Consider the following 27,899-nt stretch of genomic DNA (forward strand, 5'->3'; position numbering starts at 1 on the left):
GAAGACAAGGGGTTAATGTTCATAATATACATAGAGCTGTCACAAAGCAACAAGAAGCTGCCTCACTTAAATGTGTGCAAAGGACAAAAGAGATCATTCACTTTTTAAAAGTCAGATGGCTAATGAGTGAAAAATGCTCAATACCTCACTGGTCATCAAGTGCAAATTAAAACAATGAAAAAGTACTTTTGCTCATCATATTGGCACATATTTTTAAAAGATATTCTAGCTAGTGTCCATCTTTGAGAGAACAAACTGTGAGCGATCTTTTGGAGGATGACATGTCAATGGATATGTAAACTCTGAAAAACGTGTGTACACACAGGCTGAACTCCACATTTTGGAATCGTTTCATTTTGAAAAATTCAGTTCAAAAAGATGTACTTATCAGAGCATTTACACAGCACTGTTTACAATGGTGAGAAGAAAAGCTGAAGTGAAATCATATCCAGCGATAGAGAATTGGTTACATAAGTTATTCTACATCTTTTCATGCCCCACAGGAGAAGGAATTTCTTGATTCACTTGAAAGGAGCCTGTGATTTATGTAGTTGTCACATCCAAGGACTAAATTTCCAGAAACCTTAACGAAAATAATACTCATACAAGATCACAGGAATGTTTGTATAAGAAGTATGCCAGTCAAACACCCTTTCTGACAGTGGAAAATGGAGAAAACTTAAGTGTCCACCATCAAGACAATGATGCGGTAAATCACGGTGAGCTGTGGGCACTAAAGTTCCGGTGTTTCGGCGTGGTCCAAGGCCTTGTCCACAGTACGCTCCCACGAAAGGTGTCCTTACACAAGAGACCAAACCTGCATATCAGGAAAACCCTCTACTCTATCTGAAAGGACCGGGTGAGTCTGGAGAGAGAGGACGTCTGTGATATATACCTGAGTGAATAAACCGAGCTGCAGAAAACATATAGTATGGCCTTATTTTTCAATAAAGCATATATACACACACATAGACATAGATTTCTCATATACGTGTATGTATGTGTTTATTTATATGACATAGGCATAAAGGTCATGAAATATATACTCCACATTGTCAGCAGTTTTTACTCTCAGGAAAAAAGGGGAAGGGATGTAGGGGACTTTCGGTACCACAACAGATCTCTTTTCAGAATTTCAGTTAAGTATACTTGGAATTTAAAAGTTTATTTAAGTCCAAAGTAAAATGGACGAGGACTCCACAAGACAGAATGCTATACTAGTCATTAAAAATCATGCCAGGGGAGATAGAATATTGTAGAAAAATGTGTAATAAGCCGAATGGAAAATGGAGGTCTCCACACAGTATACAGGCACACATTGCTCGCTGGTTTTTATGACAGAGGTAATACACACTGATGAAAAGAACAGAAAATAGATGTTAATGTGTTAATTATTATCTCTGAGTACTGGCACCAGGATAGATCCATTTGACCCTTTTTTCATACATTTATATTAAATACACACTATTTTTCATCTGAAAAATGCATTTTTAGATGTCTAGTACCACACATTGGAAAATTACACGAGTACTTACAGAAACAAATAACTAGGAGACACCGCAGCAGCGTCACAAAGTGTAGAAAGGGCGATCCTGAATAACACCGCGCAGTTACATAAGGACCCACAAAGTGAGAGCACCTGCTGTAACAGGGCGCGGCCCCCTTCCATTTGTCAGATGTGTCTTCAGGGCTGAGGCAGTTCTGAGCACGGCCAGTGTCAGTGCTGGTGTCTGGATGGATGCCACTGGAGGTGAGGGCACCTGCAAGCCGAGAGGAAGAACAGAAATCATCCTCTGCTTTTTCTGTCTTGTTTCTTTGTTACTTTTAAAGAGAGGCGGAAATAAGATAAACTGGATCTTTCCTACTGAAATTTCAGTAATGAAACCATTTTTAAAGTGATCACAACTTATATTCTGCCTATGACTGTCTTTTCAACAAAGCATCATATTTATAAAATGTTAATTAACTCAGTTAATTAACTCCCTGTTGAAACATTCTAGTAAAGAGCATGAACTGCAGTATGTAAAAGAACCACACCTGCAGTGACTAGCTCAGCTGTCTTGACGGCAGTGCAGTCAGCCCCCACCATCCCGTGGCCCTGAGCTCCTGATGCTGGTAAGAGAGCACGCTGCTGCCTCAGATGGAAAGAAAAGGTGAAAGCATTTTCTGAAATCTACAGCACTGACAAAACATAACTGATAAATCCCAGGCTCCTTTGAGGCTGTCATTTTCCGTTTCTGGCCAACACCCGTCAATGAGCAGAACCACCCCATTCCCGAGTCATGGGACTCACGTGGGCAGAAGTTTTGGAGAAATTTCCAGGTATAGAATGTAAACCAACTATACATAAAACTCTGAAAAAGAAAAGATGCAATAATCTGATTTTGGAAGACACTAAAATATTCTCCTAAGCCTTAGTACTTGGAAAGGCTGGGCTTCTACTAAGCCACTTATTTATTTCACAGCCAATGAGCATCTCCCACAAACCCTGTTTCCCTGTGTCTGCTGGGAGCTTCAGGCACATTGATGTTGTCTATCTTATAAGTCACAAGGCAGAGGCGTGTGTCTCACGCTGGCAACTCTCACACAGGCTCAACTCCTAGCCTCACTGTATGAACTTGGCCCCATTTTCTCACCTGTTTATTTGGTACCTGTTCTTCTGTAAGCTGCCTGAAATGCTTATTGAAACAAGTCAGAAGAATGAGTGGGTAGAGAAATGGACAGATGGACAGGTGAGAGATGGGCAGAAAAACAGAGAGTCTCCAAGAGAAGGGGAGCAATCAAAATTACCTATGCAAAACCCTCTTCTAGTCAGGGAAGGAAACCACCACGGAGAAGTGTGAAGAGGCAGGTTGCTTAGGACTGTTTCCTGGATTCCATGAAAAGTCACACCAAGAGATGAGAGGGTAGAACTATAAATAATAAAAGAAAAAATCATGCATGTTTGAAAAATATATCTACATTATGTACTTTCTAAAGAATAGAGTCAAATTAGCAAGGCCCAATAACACAATCCTTGGGTATATACAGAAGTGAGAATCCCATCTCCAATCTGCAAGGCATCCCTTTGGAGCACTGAGAGTCTACACGGTGCAGTCATAAAGCCATCACCGCAAAAGCGATGCTATCCTGCACTTACGAGGAAAGAGCAGCTGTGCTCGGTCTGCCTACACGTGTCTTTTACACCCCTCAGCACCTCTACGGGGGAGGGACGCCTAGCGAGCCCCATCTCTGCAGGACAGAAGACAAGTCCAAGAGAGGCTAAGCCGACCTACCAATTCTCCATCTCACAGGACTTGTCACTCCAGACCAGGACTCGAACTCGGACCCACGTTTGTAACCACAGTACTACCGTATTTTATGTGCTTTTTGTGTGTATAATACATTTGTTTCTGGCATGAAAGGGTATTTAATAAATGATCGGTTGTCTTGTCTATCTCATTAGTTCACAATCTTTATATTTTTGAATTGTACTCTTCCCCTGGAGAAAGGAACGGAAAGAGCGGGGGTCAGAATGAGGTGGGGCTCCATTCTTTATCTGTTGCCTCATCTCATCCAAGTCCCCAAACAGGGAGAAAGAGCAAATGTTCTCTTCATCATTTAAAGAGAGGGCTCCAGTGACGGTGACTTACTCAACCCCAAAACCAAGTCTGGGGGAAGGGCACATGCAGCAACGAGAGCAGTATCACCTGTAGGAAGGCAAAAAGAGCTCAGGGGATGGCTCAATGGGTCAGCCTGATTTCATTTCAATCGATAATACAATAGCACACTCTAAAAAAACTAGAATGCAATGGATTTCCTCTTTCTTGACATCTAGCAAGTTTCCACATCTCACATGTAACATTATCACGAACTAGTGAAAGGAAGAGTCCACAGACAAGGAAAATCAATGCCACAGGCAGGCTGAAACACAGGCTGGAGGAAAGGAAGGGAAAGGGCATAGTAAAGAAGAGGGGAAATTCTGGGAAAAAGACATCATCACAAGGACTCTCAAGCATCATCCAGCAATCATATAATCATTCTTTCAAGAGAGAGTTACTTAGGTCCTATTTTGTGCAACATTGTACAGTGGGCGAAGCAAGAGCACAGCGTCCATGGTGGCAGCAAGCTGCGGAGCTCCAGTACACTTCTGATCCCGGTACCTTGCACACTTGTCCTCAGTATAAAGGCAAAATATATAGTAAAATAATCCAATGTAAACTCTATGCAATGCTGAAAAAAATTAAAGAATACCTAAATACCTGGACAGACACACCACGCACATTCCTGAATCAAATGACAGCATTCTTGGGATGGCAGTGCTCCCCAGAGCGATCCATATATTCAACGTGGACTCGATCACAATCCCAGTGGGTTCCTCTGCAGAAACTGACTATCTGCTGCTACAATTCATATGGGAATTCGAGGATCTCAGTAACCAAACCGTACTTGAAATAGAAGAACAGTTTGAGAGGACTTGTAATTCTCAATTTCAAACCTTACAACTGTATCTCCAGGTGAGATTAGAGGCCATTTTTAAGTTATAATTGTGTTTATCCTTATTTTCTAAATTCTGTACAACGAATATACCTGTTAGAATAAGAAATTTAAAAAGTAAGGTATCTTTTAAAACATGCAAACCTATTCATTCATTGGGAAAAAAATATTTTGACTATAAAGAAGTAAACAAATATCTAGTGAAAAAGGACTATTTAAAAACAAGAGTGCATTTACATTTTTTGTAAATTGGAAACTGAAAAGCACAAACACATCAAGTTTCTAGGGAGAGTGTTGCAACATATTAATTGTTATTTCCAAAATTCTAATTGAACAATGAAAACTCACGAAAGACAAAATCTTGATTGACAGCCAACTGCAAACACATGGAGAGCAAAGGCCTAGAAATCACAGTTCCTTTAACTCTGCTACTAACTCAATAGGAGAGGAAATTCCTCAGTGAGGGGACAGTGGAATCCCATGCATAAGACAGGATACACAGTACAAACTGCACTAGAATTGGGGGTGATTTCCATAGAAGAATTCTAAAGTTACAACATTGATGAAAAACTATAAAAACACTGACAGACAGATTAAAACACACAGTCATATATATTATATAAAAACATATGAAGTCTGCCCCCATGTTGCATAGAAATACAAACATATTTGTTCATTTATGGGCACTGATTACTTTATCCCAGGTAGAATATTTCAACTAAAATAGATAATCAATAATACACTCCTCTTGTCAAAACTAGTTGATAAGTTACTCTGCCATGTATGCATAATGTGTCTAAGATAGATTTAAAATTAGTGAAAAAGATTTTTGTATGGTTTCTTGAACCCTTCTCAAAACACCAAGCTTAATTTTAAAATAAATCTGAGCAGTATTTCTATATGATCTTTTCCCTTGTGAAATGAACAACACAGTCTGTTGTCAAAATTCTTTCCTTACAATGATTCACGAGCACCGTATACTCACAAAACTGCTGGACAGCAAGGCACTATCCAGACACTGTGACAAATCAAATGAAACACAAGGAAGACAGTGACCCTATTCTGCAGGGCTTATAATCTGTTCCAACACCGGGTTTTTATTTGATTTGTTTGATTGGTTAGAAAAATAAAATCACTCAAGTACATTCTTCTTTGAGCATTATGTAAATCATGACTCTCTTTTTAGTGTCATGAGCAGGAAAGACTTGAGTATGAATTGATTAGATCAACTAGGCACAATCATCGCTGGAGCCTGTGTAATAAATAAGTACATGAGATCTAAAATAAACCTACACAGATCTCTGCAAGGAAAATGAAGAGGTGAGTTCCCCAATGAGAAAACAAACAATCAAGAAATCAAAAAAGGAAAACTTTTTCATTAATGATTCCAGGCAGTAGTGGAGCATGGTGGTGAAGATCACAAATGCTGGGGACAAACATGAGGGTCTGAAATCCCACAGCACTGGGTAGCTGTGACACTGATATTTCAGTGAAATTTTCTGCACCTCAGTCTCCTATCCATAGACTGGGGACAGCCACAGCACCCATCTCCTAGAACAGTCTTAAGAATTAAGTTATTTTTTATATAAAAGTTTAAATAAAATACCTCAGATTTTAAATATTACCCCAAAAGCTCAAGGAACAAAGAAAACAGTGATAAATTGGAGTTCATCAAATGTTAAAAATTTGCTTCAAAGGACACCATCCAGAAGGTGAAAAAACATCTGAGAGGAGAAAATTTTTTCAAATTATTTATCTGATTAAGTATTTGTATCTTCAAATAAAAGAAAAAACTCCTACAACTCAACAAGAAAAAGAGAACTCAATTAAAATGTGTATAAAGTATCTGAAAATGTATTTTTCAAAGAAAATATACAAATGGCCAATAAGCACAATCAAACGATGTTCAATATCATTAGCTGTAAAAGAAATCAAGTCAAAACCACTAGGAGAAACCGCTTCACACTTACTACAATAGGTTATAATAAAAAAAATGTGTAACAAGCACTAATGAAGACACAGAGGAAGCGGAGCGCGCAGCCCTTGCTTTTGAGGATGTAACACAGGGTGGCCACTTTAGAAAACAGCCTGGCAGGTCCTCAGAGAGTTGAACATTTGGTTTATGAATGACCCAGCATTTCTGCTCTCTGGTCACACAAGTAAGAGAACTGAAAACAAATGTCCACATAAAAATTCCTACAGGAGTATTCACGGCGCCATTACTCTTCACAAACAAAAAGCAGACACAACACAAACGACTATCACCTGATGAATGGGTAAACAGTAGGGCCCAGATATACAGTAGAATATAATTCAGCAATAGCAAAGCATAGAGTACTGACCCAGGCCACAACCTGGAAATACATTGAAAAAGTTACTCAGTGTGAAAGAAGTCAGTCACAATAGACAGTTCCATTTACATGAAATAACTTGTTTTACATGAAATGTCCAGCACAGGCACATCCATAGAGAGAGAACAGTGGCTGCCTGGGGCTGGGGGAGGATGAGGAAGATGGGAATGACTGCTTGTGCATACAGGGCTTCCTGTTGGGGGATGAAAATATTCTAAGATTGACTGCGATGCACAATTCTGGGCTTTGAGTAAAAACCGCTGCACATTTTAATGGGTGAATTGTATTAAAACTGTTAAGGACAAAAGCACCTAGGGCCAGAACCTTCAAATAGTAAATGCAAATTGCTAACTTTTATTACAGGAAGAAGAAACTGCCCTCAGCATGAAAGCAGGAGATCGGCAAATATGGGTTAACAGAATTGGACAAGAGCATTTCACTTGAAAGAGTTGCTGAGTGTACACGAAATATTCAGAAATAGGAAAATCAGCTTGACATCACGAAGAAGCATTCTGCTTCAAAGGCAGATCAAGGATTCGGCAAGCCCAGCTGCTAGAAATAACCAGAGAAGAAACCTGGTTCTTACAACAAGCACCAGAGCCAACAAGGAAATGGTGGTGAGGAAAGCAGGCAGCCAAAAATCTGGAACAGTTTGCTACAAATAATTTCTCCACTGAAAATTCAAAAATAAAATGAAAGTGATGCAATGCTGAGCTGGCCTCACGTTAAAGGGCTTCCTCTGCTGCTCGACAGTTCTGTAACCCCGAATGAGAGACTCAGGAGAATCAGCATGGCTCCTGGCAGTCCCCAAGTGACTGCCCTCCAGCACGTTTACCACCATCACATCTGCCAGGGTTGTATTGCAGAGAAGAGACCAACTTCTAAAAGGCACAGGAAATGTTTACCAGGGAAGAAAAGGCTGCTGTCAGTCCTGGGACAGAGGCAGTGTGAGCAGAGGCCAGAAGGCTGCAGGTGAACTGGAGCAGACCTGGGGCAGGAAGGGACCACGGAAGAGCAGATCTCAATTTTCTACTCTCTCTCCCTAGAGGTAGGAGAGATAAAGCCTGCATCCTTCTCACCTGGAACTGTGGGTTCTGGCTGGCAGAAGTCTTACGTACAGGGAATGAATACTCAAGACTCTGTGGAAAAAGTCACGAAAGAGAGAGGGCGTAGGGACCCAACTCCACGAGCCTCTCAAATGATCCCATATTTATTGTGTATAATCAAAGGAAAACGTCATTAACAGTTGTGTGATAGTAAGCAGGAACTTGGGGAAAGAAGGATGAGACAGAGATTGTAGAATCCACCATGAGTACAAAGGCTTAGTGTATCTTTAGGTAAGTCATGGGGTGAGGGGAATAAGATACATCCTTTAGACATGTGAATTACAAAGCAGACCACCAGACCAGCTAGGTCCTTGCTTGGGGGATAATAGAGTATCTAACTGCACACAAGCCCAGCCTTTATAGCTGTGGGCCTGGGTCATTGCTTTGCGATGAGCAGAGTGCTATCTAAAACATCATCTACGCAAGCAAAGCATTATCTCTGCTTTTTAAGGCAAGGAGACAGGAGTGAGGATGCACAGGCACTTGCTTGCAAAGCAGTTACTAAGCATACGTTTTCTTCTTAAATTTGACAGGCGGCTGGGGTCTGTTACAATTTGTTAACCCAATCATGGGCTCCCACATGGAACCATTATGGAGGACACCCTAAGGTGACAAATCCTGGCTCTGGGTCTTTTCCTGCCAGCTTCAGCCACTCTAGCAGAGTCTAGGCACATTCCTGAATAATGATCATACAGAACCACCCACACTGTTAACTCCTGGTGCTTGAAACTTAATTTTAGCTCTACACAACTTAACGTAGAAAAGTTTCAGAAATAAAAGATATTATATTTACTTTATATCTCATCATAGGACTGATTTTTCTGATTGCTCTAAGCTGCTTCTTCTTGGTAAAGCACCTAATTCTGCAGGTGAATTCAGTACTTTCTTTGGGCATAACTAGCCAGTTTGGGCTCGCTAACTTCTATTGGTCAAATACCGATACACTTAATTGATTTCATTGTTCATCAATTTCAGCTGGGAGCAGAGGGAGTGTCACTCTGTTCCTCAGCCCACCCTCAACCCTTATCATCAGCAACTCAGGCCTCCGGAAACCAAAAAAAGCTTTTGTTTCCCTTCTACAGTTTCAACAAACCCAACAGGATACATAAGCCTGGAGAAAGAATTCAACACAAATGTTAAAACAAAAATCAATAAACCTGAAGCAACTCCATCTCCGAATCATGATACACAATGACATGAGATTAAGTGTGTCAGGCCCAAAGCATGGGTGAGCCTGACCACCTGATTTCTATTCTTCAAAGGAAGGAAAGTTTTCCTATTTTTTATTATCACTCTGTCATTGTTTCTGATTAAGCCAAAAACTAGTTTATGAAATAATTAAGCATTGAAATAACAGATTTTTGTTGTATCAATTACAGAAGGCATTCAGAGGTGTTAGGAAAAACCACCTCTGTAAAAAATGCAAAATTTCTTCCACTGTGAAGAACACGTATACAAAATGCAACAGAGAATTCAAGCTCTTGTGGAGAGGAGCAAAAGCCACAGAATCAAAGCAAAGTCATTACTATGAGTCAACTCAAAATTCACTGGACAATCATGTTCAATGCATTCAATGAAATTTAAAGGCATACTGCAAACCATACACTTAATGATCTGCAGGCTAGAGGAAGAATTTCTCTCTTTAACAGACAAGAGTAATCAATAGGGTGCCCCACCAAACAAGGACCAAAGAACAATCAGGTTTTTAACAGTTCTGATATATCAGCATTTTCTAAAGATCAAAATCCAGAAATTTTAAACATTGATTCACACCACAATGAAACAAGCACTTAAAAAAAAAGAAAAGAAAAGAAGCACATAGAACATGTACATAGATCAATGAGAATTTCTTGAGACGCTGGAAGAAACAGGCTATAGTCTTTTACTTGAGAAATAAAACTACTTTTAAAGATAAATGCTAAAACACATTTCATCATTCATGTTGCCTTGAAAAATCTGAGGCACTTGTATCTGATTAGAAAAGCAATTCTGAGTAATAGTGTGTTACAATTCAGAGCCAGTTTGCTTTAGAAGAAAAGAGAAAAGAAAAGCTACCGTTTCTCATATACTGCACAAAGTGTGAAGTGTCTCCCTGCCTCTTTCTCCTCCCGTTTTCTAAGCTCATGCTTCCCAACCCTTCTGAAACAAGTATGAGAACCTCTTATTCCCGCCAATATGCCAAATGACAAAAGAAAATCAATTTATTTGTGTAAGTATATGCTTAAACCTTGAACTGGAAGAGAAAGATATCAGAAGTCTATATGGAACTTATTTCTACATTCCTGAAATCACACACACAAACGTTCACACAGACACAGACACAGACACATACCCCCTGGATTACTGGGAAATTCACAAGCTTAGGATTTCCATCTTCTAGAAGATAACTTTGCAGTTAGTTTAAAATACAAAACTGTCAGCTTTGGAAAGCCTTGATCACCTGCTAAACCATCCAAATATCAAAGAGACCCAATTAGCCTTCTCGGTAGAATGTAATTTCCCATGATGGCAAAACATACCCTAAAAAGTCCTGGATCTAAGTCTCGTGTTTATCACTAGCTATGATCGTTTTTAAGCACATTAACAGATTCAGAAACTTATGTCTCAACAGCATTTGTTCTTATTGAAATAGTATACGTGTTCATTTGCCTATACAGAGACCAGGTCCCATGATGGAGTTTAAGAGCTATTTTGTGTATTGCAATATTTATTTTTAAGTGCAGAAAAGGAGGGTGGGTATTACTCAGTTGTAGAGCACCTGCATAGCATGCACAATGTCCTGGCTTCAGTCCCCAGTACCTCAAAAAAAAAATAAATAAAATAAGGGCATATTTAAAAATGAGTAAAGTTATAAAAAAATGCAGACTAAAAACCACTGCAATCTAGGAGACACAATTACAATAAAAAAAACAAGAGTTTCTATCAATTATTGGCTATTTGCCAATCGCAGAGACAACCAGAAATCACACCTGATAACCATCACGTGTGATTCTCAGCAACCCTACTAAGTAGACACGGATGGGAAACCAGGCTCTGCAGATGAGGAGACGGAGCTCAGAGGAGCCGGGGACGCTGACCGTCCTGCTTCCCGTGACACCACATCAGCCCAGGGCAAGCGCTGACGGAGCTGCAATGAGGGGACACCCAGCTGCATGGAACCTTGGGGCACTGGGGAGTCCCAGAAAACACTAAAAACTGTTCAGTGAAAAACCAGCTCAAATATAATACACTGTGCCACATTCTTTAAACAGGGAACATGAGTGAGACCTTTTTGATGCCTCCGTGTCCTTTCTGCCATCGTCAGTTACTTGCCCTCACAGCGTGACCAGTGATGAACTGGACCCCATATGAAGCGCACTCAGATGGCAGAGCATTTGAAGCTGTTTTATGAAGTTTGTAAGACTCTGTCTGTGCCTCACACAGGCGGTCATCCATCACTTCTCACCGGTGTGGATGTACCACCTGAAATCACTCCTTTCTGCTTTTTAAAATCCCTTCATCTACTCCAGACTTTTCAATAGCAAAGAAGCAGCTAAACCACAGACAGTGGACAGCTTTTCACCAAATTTCTTGAACAGCCCATCGGACTACCTGGAAGCCCTTTACTTTTATTAAACCCACTTCCAGGTACTTCATCATTTTCGGATTGGTGGACTTGGCCTCTGACTGAGCTACTCAGAGAGCTCCCAGCCTCACATCCGTGAGAGGACCCTGCTGTTGGGAGAAATCAGTGAGAAAGGCGTACATCCCCCAGTCATGTCTGCATGGCTAGAAGTGCCACAACGTGCTAAAAATTTATACCATCATAACCCCTGGGCTCCCATGGACTGGTTTCACATTAACCAAACTCATGAGACACTGATGCAAGAAAACCAGAAATTTAACTTATTAATGTAACAGAAGATGTGAAACTATGAACCAGACTGCAATATCAGAGTTCAACCATGAGTATATGTTCTCCTCCACGGCCCAAACACGGGCAGGCAGTCACATGGCAAGTGTGGACAGAAGCAGAGCAGGAAGGATTTCTAGATGAATTCAATGGACTAAATTTCTGTTATACCAACAGATCTGCTGCCTGGAAAACAATTAATTCTAATCACGGTGCACTCTTCGTGGACAGTTGCCGAGACACGACTGTGAGCACCTGTGTAACTCTCCTTTCCCTGTCCTTTCTGGGCTAATTGATGCACAGACGTACAGAAATCGAGGGATGCAGATACATCTAAACACCCAAAGCCCATTCTGGGAGCCACAATACCATACAGCCAGGGTTAAAATACTTGCTCTGCCACTTACTAGTTCTGTGACCTTGGTCAACTTACCCTCTGTGTGCCTCAATTTCCACACTGTGAAACTGGGATAACAATCAAACCTTCCTTACTCGCTTGTTGAGAAGATTGAAGGATTCATTTCTGTAAAACGCTCAGAAAAGAATGTAGCACATTTTGGGTGCTCAACAAATGTCAAATTAATATTACAGTGGTTTACAAGTCTCCTTCCTAATCATCTTCTGTGTTTCCTGGCTAGACTAATACCCAAAGGAAATTCTTATTTCTCCTTTTATAAACTCATGGGATGAACCCTTCTGTTCCATCCCACCACCTGTTTAAACTGATGGAAGGGATACCTCCTCCCCACTCCTCTGGGCCATGCAGAGTGCTACTCCCTTCACAGCCCTGACCCCTGGCCCACAGCTAGCCCTCCTCACATTAACAGATTGAGTTGTGATTCCGGGGAGACAAGCAGGGCATGTGAAACCCTTCCTTTCCCTCCAGTGTTGACTACCCTAGGGAAGCACCCTGGATGCTCAGCTCCATTGCAGAACAGCCCTGTGCATGATGGGGCTCATTCTCTCAAGGGAAGGCTTGCTGTGGCCCAGAGATACCTGGGACAGGGTGAGTCTCTACTTCTGGGACACAGTATCATGACACTCATTTATCCACAGCCCTGAAGTTCATGGAGAACGTGGCTTCATCAGTAACAAAGAAGACATTTATCGCCTGCCTACTCTTTTGTGTCATCTCTCAGTTGGCTGCTGGAGACAACATGTGTATAAGTATTGGTTCCCCTTAGGCCCCAACATATATGAAGTAACAAAAATTTCTGTGGCTTAACGTTGGTCCAGGGCGACTGTGTAACAGTTCTGACTCTGCTGATGCTAAATTATGGGTGTAGGAATTATGGAACGTCCTCAAATATCTTTCATCATAAAATCAGCTTTTCTTATTTTCTTGTTTCTTTGTAATTACCAAAGACTATAAAATGATGGCTGCACACAAAACAGCAGCTAAAGTTTATGAGCTCTCTTGACATACCCACTGTGGTAAACATGTTACATAATTACTAATTCTCACAATTCTACAAAGCAGATATGAGTGTCCCCTTCTCACAGACGAGGGGAAAACTCAGAACGAGCTGACTCAGGATCACATGGTTCAGTGTCAGCACGTGCAGGCAAACCCAAGTCAAGAAACTACACCCCATCATATATGTACCAAATCAACTCCCACCAATTAACACACAGCGGCGGGGTCAATACTCAGGGAACTCAACACACCTTTCAGCTTTATGGTGCTCCAGAGGCAGCTTCTAGCTGTTTTATAATATCCCGGCTCACTGGTTTCTAACACTAGAAGAAAAGCCCGATTTTGCCATTGTTTGCACAGCAAGTCTGAAATGTTCACAGCGAGATAAAAGAATAAAACTATGATATAAGCAGAAAAAATTTTCCAGGTAGAAAGACATAATGGACGTTGTGCTATTCTGAAGCATTAAGCAAAGGAATCAAAATAAAATCACATTGTTTAAGCCTTATTTTACAAACAGAAAAATTAAGACTGTAAAAAGTTGCAACAGCGCCACCTATGGCTAAAAAGACCTTCCAGGTTGCCGGGAAACATGCAACACAAAAATTGACTGTAAGATGAGAAACGAGAATCAGATAACTAGAAGCTTATGTAGCATATACTGCACTTTGCTTCGGGGGGATGGAGGGGTATTCAGTATTTAATCTGATATTGCTAATACTCCTAAATATAAACAAAAGACATAGGCTCATGGAAGCTCATCTTAGAAGAGGAAAGAATCCAGTCCAGCCACTTCATTTTACACGAGGGGAGACTGAGACCTGAGATCTGTCCTCCTGGCAATCAGCAGCAAAGCTCTCCTAGGTCTCATGTCTTGCACTGTAGTAAAAACCAACAGAACTGTACTAGGCCTATATTCATAAAAGTCACGTCTGTATTTTTCCAACAGTAGGTAATCTAAGTATCTTGCAAAATACTTCTCAAAGAGCCAGGAAATCATAGAAGGGTATTGAAATACAAAAACATTTATTTACATATTAAAACAGCATGAGCTTTATTACCTCTATTAAAAAAGTGACATGTCAAATCAAAATTTTGAAATTTTAAAACCTGAAAAGAGTGCAGAAAAAAATCAAAATTTTCTTTAGTCACAAAAGAGAGAAGCTTATTCCCTGATAATAATCAATGTGGATTTTTCTAAACTTAATGGTTCTGGTCAGAATCCCGAGAAATTAAATGTCTGATGGATGGTTACACGGCAACATGAATTCTGAGCTTACATTCTGTGTAAATAATCTTCAAGGTCGTCTGCTTAAGGCAATTTAAGTAGTCCCTGTCTCACTAGAATGACACAGATTTCATTAAAGCTTCATACTGCACTTAAAAAAAACAATCCTAGTTACTTTAAGCCATATTAATGTATATCATATATACACATATTGAATATGCATCAGAAATAAGCTACCCTTTTTAGTATTCAGAGTTGATACTTCTAAACTATCAGTCACTGTGAAAGCACATTTTTATTAAGCACCTCTACGGTGCTTTGTATACAAGGCGTCCAGCTCTCACAGTCAGACAAGGTAAACCATATTACTCAAATTTCACAAATGACGAAATATACTTAAGCCATGTAAACAACTAAGATATTCATCATCAGGAAAGAAAAGAGTAAGGATTTTACTTACAATACTCACTGACAAAGTTTTCTTTCATACTAAGACTACATAAAACAAATTCAGTGTTTGGAAATTTTTCAGTAAATAAGCACCACTAGAAAAAACAAGTAACATCATTAGCAACAGTTGGACTTTCAAAGACCACTTCTCTCTTGCACAATAGTTATTTTAAATGTTTTGTTTTTAGTTCTCACAAAGCACTAAATTAAAAAACTATTTCCTTTACAGTCATTACCTGAGAATAAAACATTTGTGAAAATGTACAATTTTAATTTATGCCACTCTGCCTCTCATTCTCACTGGTGTCTCTCCTTTGAAGACCTCATCAGGCTGAGATAGCTAAAATCGGTCATTTATGGGCTCACAGGAGTTCGGGAAAACACTCAACGGGAAGCTGATTAGAGGAGCAATTGAGAATTCATCCTGTGCAGCCTGGATTCCAGCATCGAGCTAGCCACCGCCAGCTGCGTGTCATTTGGGGCAAGCTGACCCATCTCTCAATCCCTCAGCTACAAAAAAGGAGACACTGATACCTACAATCAAACACTTGCTATGAAGTAAAATATGAGCAAAGCATTTTAGCCTCAGTTAGGCGTCCACTCACAGCGAGTTTGGTCATTATGATGATGAGGTTGGCTGTTATCAAATTAAGCTCGACCAAACAGGAGAAATCACCTTAAAGGAGAAACATTTTAAGTCCATGAGTATTTCCTTTTGGGTGGACTGTAGAATATTCTATAGAATTTTTTTTAATAAACCAAATTTTGTCCATTAATTGTAGATTTACAGGTTCATGGACAAGTCTCCAGAAAAATAATTAGAGGCCTCTAACCTCTGAAAATTAAGATGTAAATTTAAAAAAAAAATCAGGGAAGAGATTATACCTCATTTGGGAGAGTATGTGCTTAGCATGCATGAGGCCCTCAATTCAGTCCCCAGTAACTCCATCTAAAAACTTTGTTTTTTAAGAAATAGAGAATTAAAGCAAAAGGATGGAGGAATACGGAAATTTTTAGAGACTCATCTCAGATTTAAGATAGGGAAGAAACCATCCAATTCTCAGAAGAAATCTTGAGGACTATGTAAACTGGATCTGAGATGTCTAGTCTTTTAACATTATTCATGAAATCATATTACCAAGTCTTAAAACTACCTGATAACCCACAGTGGTGATACTGATCATAACAGCTACCATCACGTATCGAGCTCCGGCTAGGACTGCTCTGTTCTGACATCTCTACCCCTAAGGCCTCACCAGGCGGAGAGCACTAAATTCGGTCATTTATGAGCATCTCGTGTAAGTCCTCCATTTGTGCTTCTCACTCTCCCCTCACCAGCTCCTCTGAGGGAAGCACTGTTATCATCTTCCCCACCCGCAGATAAGGCCACTGAGGCACAGACACTAAACCCGTTCCAGGCCACATTGGAATTAAAGGACGTCTGTATTTCTGCTGTTTTGCTTTTGACAAAGGAATCTGAGATATCAATTCAAAGCAGACTGTTAAATAATCAAGTCTGTCAGGTCTTCACCTCAAAGAGCAGATACTATAAATTCCTGATGTAGGATGAGGCTGCCGTCACAAACTGACTCAGCTTGAAATTAATATCCAAGATGAAGCAGCGGATACACGTAAATATTCACGATTGTCAAGTCTGCCCACGGGTCTGGGCCCTTCACTGCCTGAAAGGGGGTGAAATCCCCACCCGTGTCTGGGAGGGAAGCGCGGCTCTTCCCGGGCTCACCCAGGCTTCATAGGCTATTTACCCCCACAGACTAGCCTCAACGGTTAAAAGCTCTCAAGATTTTTACACCAGGCAAAACTGAAAGACATTTCTGTAGATGGAGCACTTTCTCAGGCTTAAATTTTTTTGCCTACACTCAGCCAGAGGGAGAAAAGAAACAGGACTCTACAAAGTCCTGACCCTCACCACTCACAGGAGTAGAATGACCACAGCAGAAGATGGCCCTTCACATTGCAGGATGTGAACAAAATAAAGATGCCCCAACAACAGGCACTCCCAGACACAGCGCTCAGCAGTCTTCTGCACAATCACAGTTGTGCAGCCCTCAACACCTTCTATTTCCAGAACACTTCATCAGCCCAAAAGAATCCCCCTATCACTAGCATTCACTCCGTAATCCCCCTCCACCCAGCCCCTTCCAACCATCACCTGCTCTCTGCCTCTGCATGTGCCTTTTCTGGGCTTTTCAGATCACTGAAATCAACAATATCTGGCCGTTTGTGTCTGCTTCCTTTCAATTAACATGCTGTTAGCAAGGCTTGTATATTTTGAAGTGGCATCAGCATCTCTTTATTTTTTATTTTTTTTGGAAACGTTAAAGATTATTAGAAGGTGGTAAGTACTATCAAAAAGAGTAGAGTGGAGCATAAGTGATTGTGTTTCAAAGGGAAAAGTGTGGGTTGAACAGTCAGGGTGGACTTCCCAAAACAGGTGGCATTTTTCATTTTCCTTTTTTTTTCCTTTTTTATTCACTCTTACGTGTGAATAATGTTCCACTACATGGAGATACTACATTCTGTTCATCCATTCAGCAGCTATGTATGGACGAGGTCCAGAAGAATGAGTGTAAGGGGTGACTAGCATGGATGGCATTTAAGCAAAGGGCAAAATGTGTTTTCAAAAAAAAGCCAACAAACAGAGGCGCAAGGAAATTCAGTGCGTTTCTGAGCAAAGTGCTTGCTTGCTTCGGCAGGACTACCGTGCAGGGCTGGGGCGGATATTGGCAGGAATCACGGTGAGGGAGTCACCTGAGAAGACATCCCACTGCAAGCAGCTCAGCCAATCCTCCTCCCTCATCCTGTATTGTTAGAGCAATGTTTCTAGGTTACTCTTATTTCAATTAATAGCATTTAACTGCACGTCTGATCATCACCATCAGACCACATTACCTCCAAGTCACAGAAAGTCATTCACTGACCGGAGCAGCACCAGGACATAATGGTGATGGATTAGGGAGTCCTGCAGCATTCCAGCCTGCAGGCACAAACCCCACATGTGCCCTGGTGATGTCCAGAAAATAAAATGCATGGAAATATCTCACTGCTGGAACACGACAGCTGCCCTCAAATTGCCCGAAAATCATGCTGGCAAAGCACTATTCAACCTTCTCAGTACAAAAAAAAAAAAAGCTAAGAAGGCAAATTTAGGCTCTTCCATTGAAAACCAGCAGCCACCACTGCCAGTATTTGAGCTGGAATGCTCCTGACTTTGAAAACCACTGCGCAGTTACTTTTCAAACGTGAAACTCATATATATATACCACGTAGATGATATTGCAGTAGGATTTTTCTTTTCAAAATTTCCAGTTGCAAAATTAGCACAAGAAAGTTTATGTTTAGGCTTTAAAAAAAATCAATTATCCTCCATTTTCTTAATTTTGAACTTATTATTATTTTATAAATGGAGCTATGGTGCGTATTTAAAACCTTTTGATTTCTGAAAACAAGACGTTTATGACCTCACTATTTCAGAGCAAACTTTAACGATTCTTTGAGAGGTGGGGCCTGGGGTGCTCACTAACAGCTCTTTAAATACTGACAAGGATGTGCTATTAAGTAATACAAAGGCTCTAAGTCCACATTAGCTCAGAAAGCAAAGAAACCACACCAAAGACTTCCTTAAATATTTTATATATTCCTATTCTTTTGAATATTAAAGCTCTTAAAACATATGATTTTTTTTGAAAAAGACAACAGCTGTAATAATTTTCCTCTCACCAAGAAAGCAATCTTTATCAGGAATAAAAACCCCTATGGAAATCGAAATGACAGGACGTTTCTAGCTAAGTGAACATCCAGATCTGAACACAAACCTAAATCCTATCAGATCTCACTCGAAGGAGCTCTACAAAGGCCTGGGCAACCCTGGAGATTAGCTCTTTTGTTCCAAATGTTGGCTGAGCTAAGATAATCACACTAGGCATGGAAAGAGAGAAGAGGAATGTCCCCCTGGCAGCCTCCATCAGTTTTCTTCCAGCCACAAGGTGCCTCTAGGGCAGCCCCGCTAACAAGTCCCCCATAAGAAAAGCCGGCATCCACACTGCCCCTGCCGTCCCCAAGTAGCCCCGAAGCCCATATCCCAGCCTGTGAATGGCCTTCAAATGATCCCCCAGTTGGTGGCACCCTCCACCTCTTCCCCGCTACACACACACACAAAGCCACGACAGCCTTCCCAAAGCACAAATTTGATTACATCAACCCCACTTCAAACAGTTCAGAGGCTCCCTGGTAGAGTTCTAGCCCCACCCCAGACCCTGCTCGCCCAGCCTCATCTCAGTACATAGGTCCCCAGTGACCTCAGGAGCCCCCTGACCTGCTCCTACTTCCCACTTGACTCCAGGTTCATTTTGACTGTTTCCCAAGGAAGCCTTCCCTCCCTCCAACCTCCACAATTTGTTCCTCTCTTCCTAGAACATTCTAGGCTAACTGACAACGCTAAGCTCTCAAGAAGCAAATACATTTTGCTTATTTATGTGGCTACACTCTCTCTCCCCTAGACTCACTGAAGTGCACGTGTTATGAATAAATGAATGACGGGTTGGATCTCAAAGGGACAGACATACCTGCTCTCACCCGTCCCGACCCTTTTGTCTGTAGTATATCAGAAGCAAAACCAGAAGTACCTTCCCTGAGGGTCACTTCTGTTGACACCCTTCACTGCCTACTGTGTCAGTTCTAGTAAAACTCAACTTCTTCCAAAGCCCTACACCCCGGACTCTCTCCAGTGTCCTCCCCAGCAGGGGCTCCCTCCACCCTGGACCGCACAGGGCACTCTCCCCGGGTCCCCACGCCAAAAGCCTCCAGGCCTCTGCCCGGGCTGCACCTGCGACCTGAGCCACATTCTTGACTCCTTCTCTTGGCTGACTCTTACTCTGTCCTCACAACTGAATGTACAGCCCATTTCTTCCAGGAAGTCCTCTCTGATAATGTCCTTTAAGTCTTGTCTGGGCTCTATCTATAGCAGCAGTACATGGTGACCAACTGGGTGTTTGCCCGCTCCTTTGAGACCACGAACACTTGGGAACCACGTGGGAAGGAGTGAGAGATTACAAGACAGGTGGGGGAATCAAAAAGCAGAAATCACAGCCCAAGTTCCAAATTCAAGGATACTTTCTCAGAAAAAAGTATAAAATATTTCACACGTGTGCCATTTGGCTACTATTTTTGTGGCTTGGGGACAGCAAGAACTTGGTGTTCTAGCCCAAAACCCAGGTTACATGCAAAGAAATGTATATATTCTTATCCAAAGGAAACCAGAGCTGCTCAACAACAGTTTTCATTTAGAACTGAAAGGAAATTTGATAAAGGCAATCTCTCTCTCTCTCTTCTTTCTTTTCTGGAATCATATAATTTTAGAAGTATTTGCGTGACTAACAGACGGCTACAGCCCGTGATTCTGCACTGAAGTGTTTGAGGCTGAGGAAGCCTAGATTACATTCACTCTGTAAATGCAATCACACCAACACACTGATAGGTGCCGTGAGTGGTGGAGCTGATGTTCCAAAGCAGGCAACATTATTCTATAAGAGAACTCTAAATAGAAAGTAAGAAATGCAATGTCCTGTACTCAATTTCATTTGCTATATGGGCCATTAACTGATAGTATATCTTGACTAATGAAACCCAAAAATAAATTGTCAACTTCGATTTTCTTCATCTGACCGTTTTATGCTAACATCGGATATTAAACTCTCACTCCATATGGAAAGCTCAGGCCTACGCTGCAGCACAGTTACATCCCGTGGAAGAAAGCCGACCAAGGGAGAACTGGAGAGTTTCCCTTCAGAAGCTGCAAAGTCTGGTTTTGCACCTGTACACCATTTGCAACCACGTCATCATCAAAGGAGTTAGACGTTACCTCTCTGGGACGAAAATCACTGCGTGCTTCAGAACCATCAAAGAAGGCTGAGCTTTGTGAAACAGTCCAGAGGCGCTTAAATCATACTTTTTCTGAAAGGCTCCAAAACTGACCCACTTCACCATTCCAGGTATAACAGGGAAGTACTGGAAACAGTAGAGAGAACATGCCCTTGAATTCTGACAAGGCCCTGCTTGAATCCTGCTACAGCATTTACTAGTCGCTAAATGGACCAATTCTTTAACCCCTCTGAGAAGGCTTCCCAATCCCCAAAAGGGGGCTGCCACCGCCCACCTGGGAGGCATGGATGTGAATGAAACACGCAAGTAGGGCGGCCGACTGGTACCTGACACGGGGCCTGGCTAGTTTCCCTCCGCTGCCCTTCTCCCCCTTTAAACTTGCACTGTTCCCCCGGTAACGATCAAGCCCCCGGAACAGACTGCCCGTATCTTCTGTGTATCCCTGGATACATGCCTTACCCTTAGGAGGCCAGAAAAACAACTGCCTCCTCCCAAGTCACTAACAATGTTCTTAAGAGTCTGGGTATTTTTAACTCTATTTTTCAGGGAGACTATTCCAGAATTTTGCAAGCACCATTCTCCAGGTTGGCTCCCCTCCCAGTGCCCATCCCTTCTCACCTCAGATCCTCTGTCTGACTGCCTTCTGTTCATGGGAAAGCGAGTCCGGTAAGGTGGGGCTCCCTAGGCCTCCCTCCCTCCCTCACAGGTGATTGTGACTAACTTCTCCCCACTCCTCACTGCAACTCTAGCTTCTGAGGAGTCTACCCTCCCGTACCCTGCAGCCTCTGCACCTTCCCAAGACACACACGTGGCCACGACCCTCCCTTCAGATTTCTTCCTGGCTGGCCCTGCCCAGCCCCTGGCCCCTTAAGGATAACTGGCATTGCTTTGAAAATGGCAAACGCCACTGACTGACACACCAGAGCTGTATGGTCTGGGCTTTCCTCCAACCAAGACACAGCCCTGCCCCCCTCAGTCTCAGTCTGCAGCTCTCGAGATGATCTAATTCACATGCAAGGCTGTGAACACCAGCTAAGAATGACGACTCCCAACGTGTATCTCTAGTCCGGCTCCTTCACCTGAGCCCCAGGCTCATCGACCCGAGTGCCTCTTTGAAGTCCTAATTTGGATGACAAATGGCATCTTAAAAATGCCTCATGTCCACCATTTACTCTGGAATTCCATTCCTGGCAGGTATCTCCCAGACTCCCCATTTTAGTAACAGCCCCAGCACCCACCGAGGTGTCTGAGGTCACATTCAATTTCCACTGTTCCCTCCCCCAGGCCCTGCCCTGGAATCAGTCCTGTTATCTCCATCAATAAGCCCATCTCAAGTGTAGTTCTGTAGGGACCATGGCCGGAAACACACAAGCTCACAGCATGGTGCACTAACAGTCCTCCGTAGGGTGCTCCCTGGATGGGGAGGCATCTCCTGCCGCTGGTCACCTCAGAAGGCAGTGGATTCTCACACAGGAGGCCCAGGAGAAGGGACTCAAGGTTCTCCCATGGTCTGAGCTTTGAAGGGCCCGAGGTCTGGGGGAGCTCCTAATTAGCAGACACACTTGCCAATGAGCAGATGAGGATGGGGGAACCCACGCAAGGCTGTTATCACTTCAACTCATGGGCTCTCAGGAGCCATGGGAAAGGCCTGTGTCCAGTGTACAGCCCAGCCATCACAGATCCCAGCCTGCATTTGCCAACCCGGACAGCCTAGACTCCATCTACTTGCGACACTTACTTCTGTTCTGTTCCCCACCCAGAATGTGATGGACTCATTCAGATATTCTGGCCTGTCTCAAGCGAGACAGATTCAGTGAAAAATGAAGTGTCCACATTTGGACCAGAGCATGAAAGGAGAAACAAGGCCTCATGGTCAGCATGATGGTGGTGGCCAAACAATTCCACCAGGTGAGATGAACCAGGGTAGGGTTGAGAATCCAAGGTCCTGGGTTGGACAAATCATCTTCCTTCATTGTTGACTGGGGTGTTGGGGACTGACTACCACAAACTAACGACACGTTAGGGGGCCCACGTGGTGGGCGTCAGCTGCAACAGAAACGGATTCAGCTCTTTACTGCCAACATGGGTTAAAAGTAAAGGCCGAGGCAGGAAGGTCTGCACGGCTGCTGAGGCAAACCACAGACCCAGCTCTGAATGCCCACTGGCTGGAGCAGAGAGGAAGCTACGGCCCTTTTAGCAGTCCCTTTGCCCAACAGATCCAGGTAAGCCAGCTACTTAGGAGAAGGCCATGTTGTCCTGATACTCAGAAAAACCAGCCTCGTAAAGGGAAAAAATACTGGCATGGATTTTAGACCCAATTCTGCCCATTTATGAAGGCAAAGTAAAGTAAATGGCACGGGGAAGTTGAATGCAAAAAAAAAAAATTAAAGAACCAAACGGTGACCTCTTCCTCCAACAGCGTCCCCTGTAGCTGTCACCTCCATGGCGGCCACATCCTCACCAGTGACCGCCGGCCAGGAAGCGACGTCACGCACGTCACACAGCGACAGCCAGGAACCGCGTGCTGAGCACGTTTGTGTAAAAGCAGGAATCGAGCAAAATGCTGCAGAGTTTGACCTTACAAGTTTAAATACTCCATGAAAAGAATCCCTGAGCAGCCGACTAAATCAATTCACATCTTACTTCTTCAAAACAATGAAACAAATTTAATAAGGGCGCATTTGTCATCAAATAAAAGGAGGACCAAACATGTTCCTCAAAAGCAAGGATTTCAACAGGTATCAAACACCAGTGGGTGATGAGCTAACAAAGCAAATATTCCAAAAAATTAGAAAATAAAAAATGACTAAGATAATAGATGGATCAAAACAGCTGTTAAGTTGTTGCTTTTTAAAGCGATGGAGACTGTACGGAGGGCAATCTGGCTATTTCAAATGCAGGGTGTGCACAGCCCACATTTTCAGAAGCAACAACATGCTCACTGGGCAGTACAAGTGAAAAAGGAGTAAAGAAAAAGGAAAAGAGGAACAAGAGAAAATTAGAATCACACAAGAACAAAAATAATTTTGACTGCATGTACAAGAATTTATGTGAGTGTGTGAGGCCAGGGACGCGGGGATGGTGAGGCCCAACCTCACCTCCTGCTCAAGGGAAAGCAGGGGCCTGAGGGGAGCGGCGCTGCCGGGGGACCACAACGTGTTCAGCTCCCCTAACCAAAATTCGACCTACAAGCGACTAGGCAGCTTTTGAGCTACAAATTATTGTCGCATTTCAGTCTGAACCGTTTTACTCACTTCCACCAAGAGTAGCAGGAGAGAATGAGGCTCTGCTCCTGCACCAAAGCATTGTTTAAAAAATTAATGACTGTGGAATAGTAAAAGAAACAATGGAGTAAAAGTGACTGGAGGAGAATGTGCTTGACCCGAGCTCACTGGCCGCGTTATCTCAATGACGTTCAGATGCTGGCTGAGCCCTTATGGTACCAGAATAGACAGACCCACAAGGAGGCAGGTTTAATGCGCTGAACCACTGTGGGCTAAGTACACATCCGGCTACTCCGCCAAGTCCCAAGGGCAGACTTCAAAAGGCAAAAACAAGCTGGCATCCTCTGGTGGGTCTGCAGACTCAGAGACAAGCATTTGTTGAGCAAAAATGTCACCAGTGCCTCCTATGACAAAAGAAGTGGCACTGGCGTGGGGGCTGGGGCAGGGCTCCAGGCTTCCACTGCTCACTCACCAGTCTGTCCAGGGGGAGAAGGTGGTCCCTGCTTAGGTTTCGCTGATGCACCTACTTGACTAATGTCTGGGGCCTCAGCAGGAGTTGACAGATGAGGTGAACGGAGCGAGACTCTGTGTAGCACGGTGCTGGGAGCTATGCCCTCAGCAGTGCCCAGGCTCCTAAACATGCCAGCTCATCTCCAAGAAGCAGATGGGGAGTGCGGGCATGTAGATCACAGGGCCCTGTGAGGACAAGTACAGATCATGGCCACGACATGCCTCTCCTCTTCCTTAAGCCATAGAGGTATTTCTGGGGAGGAACAGAAAATTCATCCAGAGCCTGCTAGGTGGGCTCTCGCAGGTGGGACTAGTGTCCCCTGTGCTTCTCACTCACAGGGCTGGTCTAGACATTCTTTTTATTAATTCCCTAGCATCTTCTCCTCCAACTTACCAACAACCAGAAAGTAGGATCTGATCTTAGGTAAGTTCAAGAATCACAGAGCACCACCTCCAAAGCGGGCCCGGTAGCACATGCCAGGTCTTCTGACCGCCACCTGTGGGACCACCATGAGCCCTCTCCAGACTCAAGGACCGAGGCCGTAGGCCGGGGGGACACAGCTTCCCTCACTCACCCCAGCAAAGGGGGACCACGTCTCGGCAAAGGCATCTCACCCTCTTCAGCCCGAGGGAAAACATGATAGATATACGGGGAAACAGAGCAGAAGGTGGGGGGTAGGCAGCCCAGAAGAGCTCATCTGTACTTCCGAGGCAAAGTGGGGCCATTGACTTAATCACAGGGACAAAGTGGGAATGAACATTTCCCTGCTCTGTCCCATACACCGTGATACGCCTTTCCCTGCATAAGGAGTTCATTAGGAAGTCCCTGGCGGTGTTTCTGATGTCCTAACTTGGCATGGTGGCTGTCGGGCAGGAAGAGACGGCCTGAGCTGAAAAGGTGCTGGGCCTGGGAGGCAGGTGACAGCGGCTCCAGCCGCAGCTCAACCAGCGCCTCGTTCTGCCTCTCGGGGCTCAGCATCTCATCTATAAGCAAAGGGATGAGCATGTACCAGGACAGGCTGCGCAACAGAAATGAAATGAGAGCCATGTAAAGAAAGTTTCCCAGTTGCCACGTTTAAAATTTGAAACAAAGAAACAAACCAACAAACAAAAAACAAATACTAGAATGTGATTTTAAGAACAGATCTTACTTAATCTACTGTATGTAAAATACTATTATTTTGACATGTAATCAATATAGGAAGTAGAGAGATAGTTTATGTACTTTTACTAGACAAGCCTCAGCGTCTGATGTGCATTTGACCTACAGTACATCTCAGCTGAGTCCAGCCTCCTCCCCAGTGCTCCTAGCATGTGGCTTTGGCTACTTTATTGGACAGCAACTCCAGGGGTCCCACCATGTTCCTGGCTGTAAAGCGGGAGTAAGTGTCCACACTAACCCTAAAAGGATCTCTCTGAAATAAAGGCGGATTCACTTTGAAATGTCTGGAAACCGGCGGGCTGCACCTCCCTCCCCCCTTGGCTACAAGATTGACTTCTTCCTTGCTGATCCCTTTCTGGATGTAGGGAAGCAATCCAGCACACAGCCAAGGTGGACTGGCTTCCCGGTAAACTTACCTGCTGTCTGTGTCCAGTCCCATGAAGTCCTCCTTCTCAAACGGGATGCAGGGGAGGGGGATCTTGTCCCCAGAATTCTTGGGGCCACCATCCAGCCACTTGGACTTGAGCAAGATGAAGAGTGACTCAGTGAAGTCCTCGATCCTCTTCTCCACCACCCTGCAGTACTCTTAGATTGAAGGCAACGTCGGTGCGTGTCTGCTCGGCTACCTCCCCATGCTGCACAAAGACAAAAAGCTGAGAGTCATTAAGCGATGCACCATACAGCTCCTCTGCATGTGGAGCTTCTCGAAGGCCTTGGCAGAGAGACATTCGGTAATGGTGACAAGGCCCACGACCTTGGGGTGTTTCTGGAAGACGCTCCACCGATTCTCGGGCACATAGCGGTGCCTGTAGTGGATACAGAGTGTCCACTGGGAGCCACAAGGGCTGATATGGCTAACCGAGGTGAGTAGCTGATAGATGCAAAAGAAATTCTCCTCTGAGATGATCTCTATGGATTGGACCACAACGGGACGAGTCTGGTGGTCCTCAGCACACTGCACGTAGTCAGGGATGCTCATGTTGCAGGCCCTGCCGAGAGGGGAGAGGAGATCGAGGTACATTCTCTGCTGTGTGCTACGGGCCCATCTGGGTTGCGGTGACCTGGTGCGTACCAGCCAGAAGACAAGGGAAGCCAAAGCAAATCCAAGGGTACAGTTTGTCCTCAGAGTCTGCATATGGCTACTGTAGCTCGGATCACATTACCCAGCTTTTGGTCTAGGCTTCCTGCCTCTGCAGAGAAAGGTCATTTCTTATTTTCTATTTCCAAGCACCTAGCAAGGCCCTGATGCAAAGTCACTGCTCAAAAATGCTGAATAAAGAAATGAACAAAGGAAATGCTTCCCCAACCCCCTTCAGCAGAATATAAAGAGAAGGACCACAGTAGGATCAAAAGATCTGGATTCCTATTCAATTTATTTGAACTCCTAAGCTTCATAATAATGGATAAGAAAACTTGCCTTGGGGTAGAGGGTACTGTTCATTGGTGGAGCACATGCTTAGCATGTACGAGGTCCTGGGTTCAAACCCCAGTACCTCATTTTAAAAAATCAAACAAATAAATACACCTAATTTCCCTCCTGAAAAAGTATTTTTTAATTCAAAAGTCAAAAAACACCTTGCAATTGACACAACATTGTAAACTTGACTATACTTCAATTAAAAAAAAAGCCTTGCCTTACAAGAATATATCTGGATTACGGATGTTTGAAAATGTAAAATGCATAGGGTACCACCTGCATAAAAGGAGGTGACTGTACACATGTTCTATCCCTCCTTTATGAGTTATACTTCCTTTGGGGGGGTTATAACCTCTCAGAGCTAATTTTCTCAGATTAAAAAATATAAACATTACCTGATTCTCAGTACTGCTGAAGAATCAGATAACTCTATGAAAGCATCTGACCCACAGAGTTTACTCAATAAATGTTTGTTGAATGAATGAATAAACAAGCAAAGTGAATGCTGCTCCCTGCCACAAACCATCATAATGGTACTGCCTGGAAATCCCAAGCCCACGTTCACCCGACTCTGCATTAACAATGTGGGTGACCTGGACAGGCCTGCGTGCTTCTCGAAGCCCCAGTTTAATCGTGAATAGAAATAAGGGCAATAACACAAACCTCAAATTGTTAGTGAGTCAGTAATGAATTGTACCCCAACACTGCATGATGGAACCATTAAGAAAACTGGGCAAAGGGCCCATAGGCCCTCTCCATATAATC

General features: G+C 43.2%; 1 protein-coding gene across 1 annotated transcript in view; it reads right to left on the reverse strand.

Moving 5' to 3' along the window:
* Positions 1-1,679: 1,679 nt before the first annotated feature.
* Positions 1,680-27,899, reverse strand: part of LOC140695059 (uncharacterized) — a 30,872-nt gene continuing 4,652 nt past the window's right edge. The window contains exons 4-6 of the mRNA XM_072957997.1: positions 26,134-26,352; positions 2,791-2,912; positions 1,680-1,760 (exon numbers count right to left, since the gene is read on the reverse strand). Coding sequence (XP_072814098.1) covers positions 26,260-26,352 — 93 coding nt within the window. The 3' untranslated portion in view covers positions 1,680-1,760; positions 2,791-2,912; positions 26,134-26,259. The remainder of the gene's footprint in view (positions 1,761-2,790; positions 2,913-26,133; positions 26,353-27,899) is intronic.

This window comes from Vicugna pacos, unplaced genomic scaffold (assembly GCF_048564905.1).
Source record: "Vicugna pacos unplaced genomic scaffold, VicPac4 scaffold_128, whole genome shotgun sequence".
In the NCBI taxonomy this organism is placed as follows: domain Eukaryota; kingdom Metazoa; phylum Chordata; class Mammalia; order Artiodactyla; family Camelidae; genus Vicugna; species Vicugna pacos.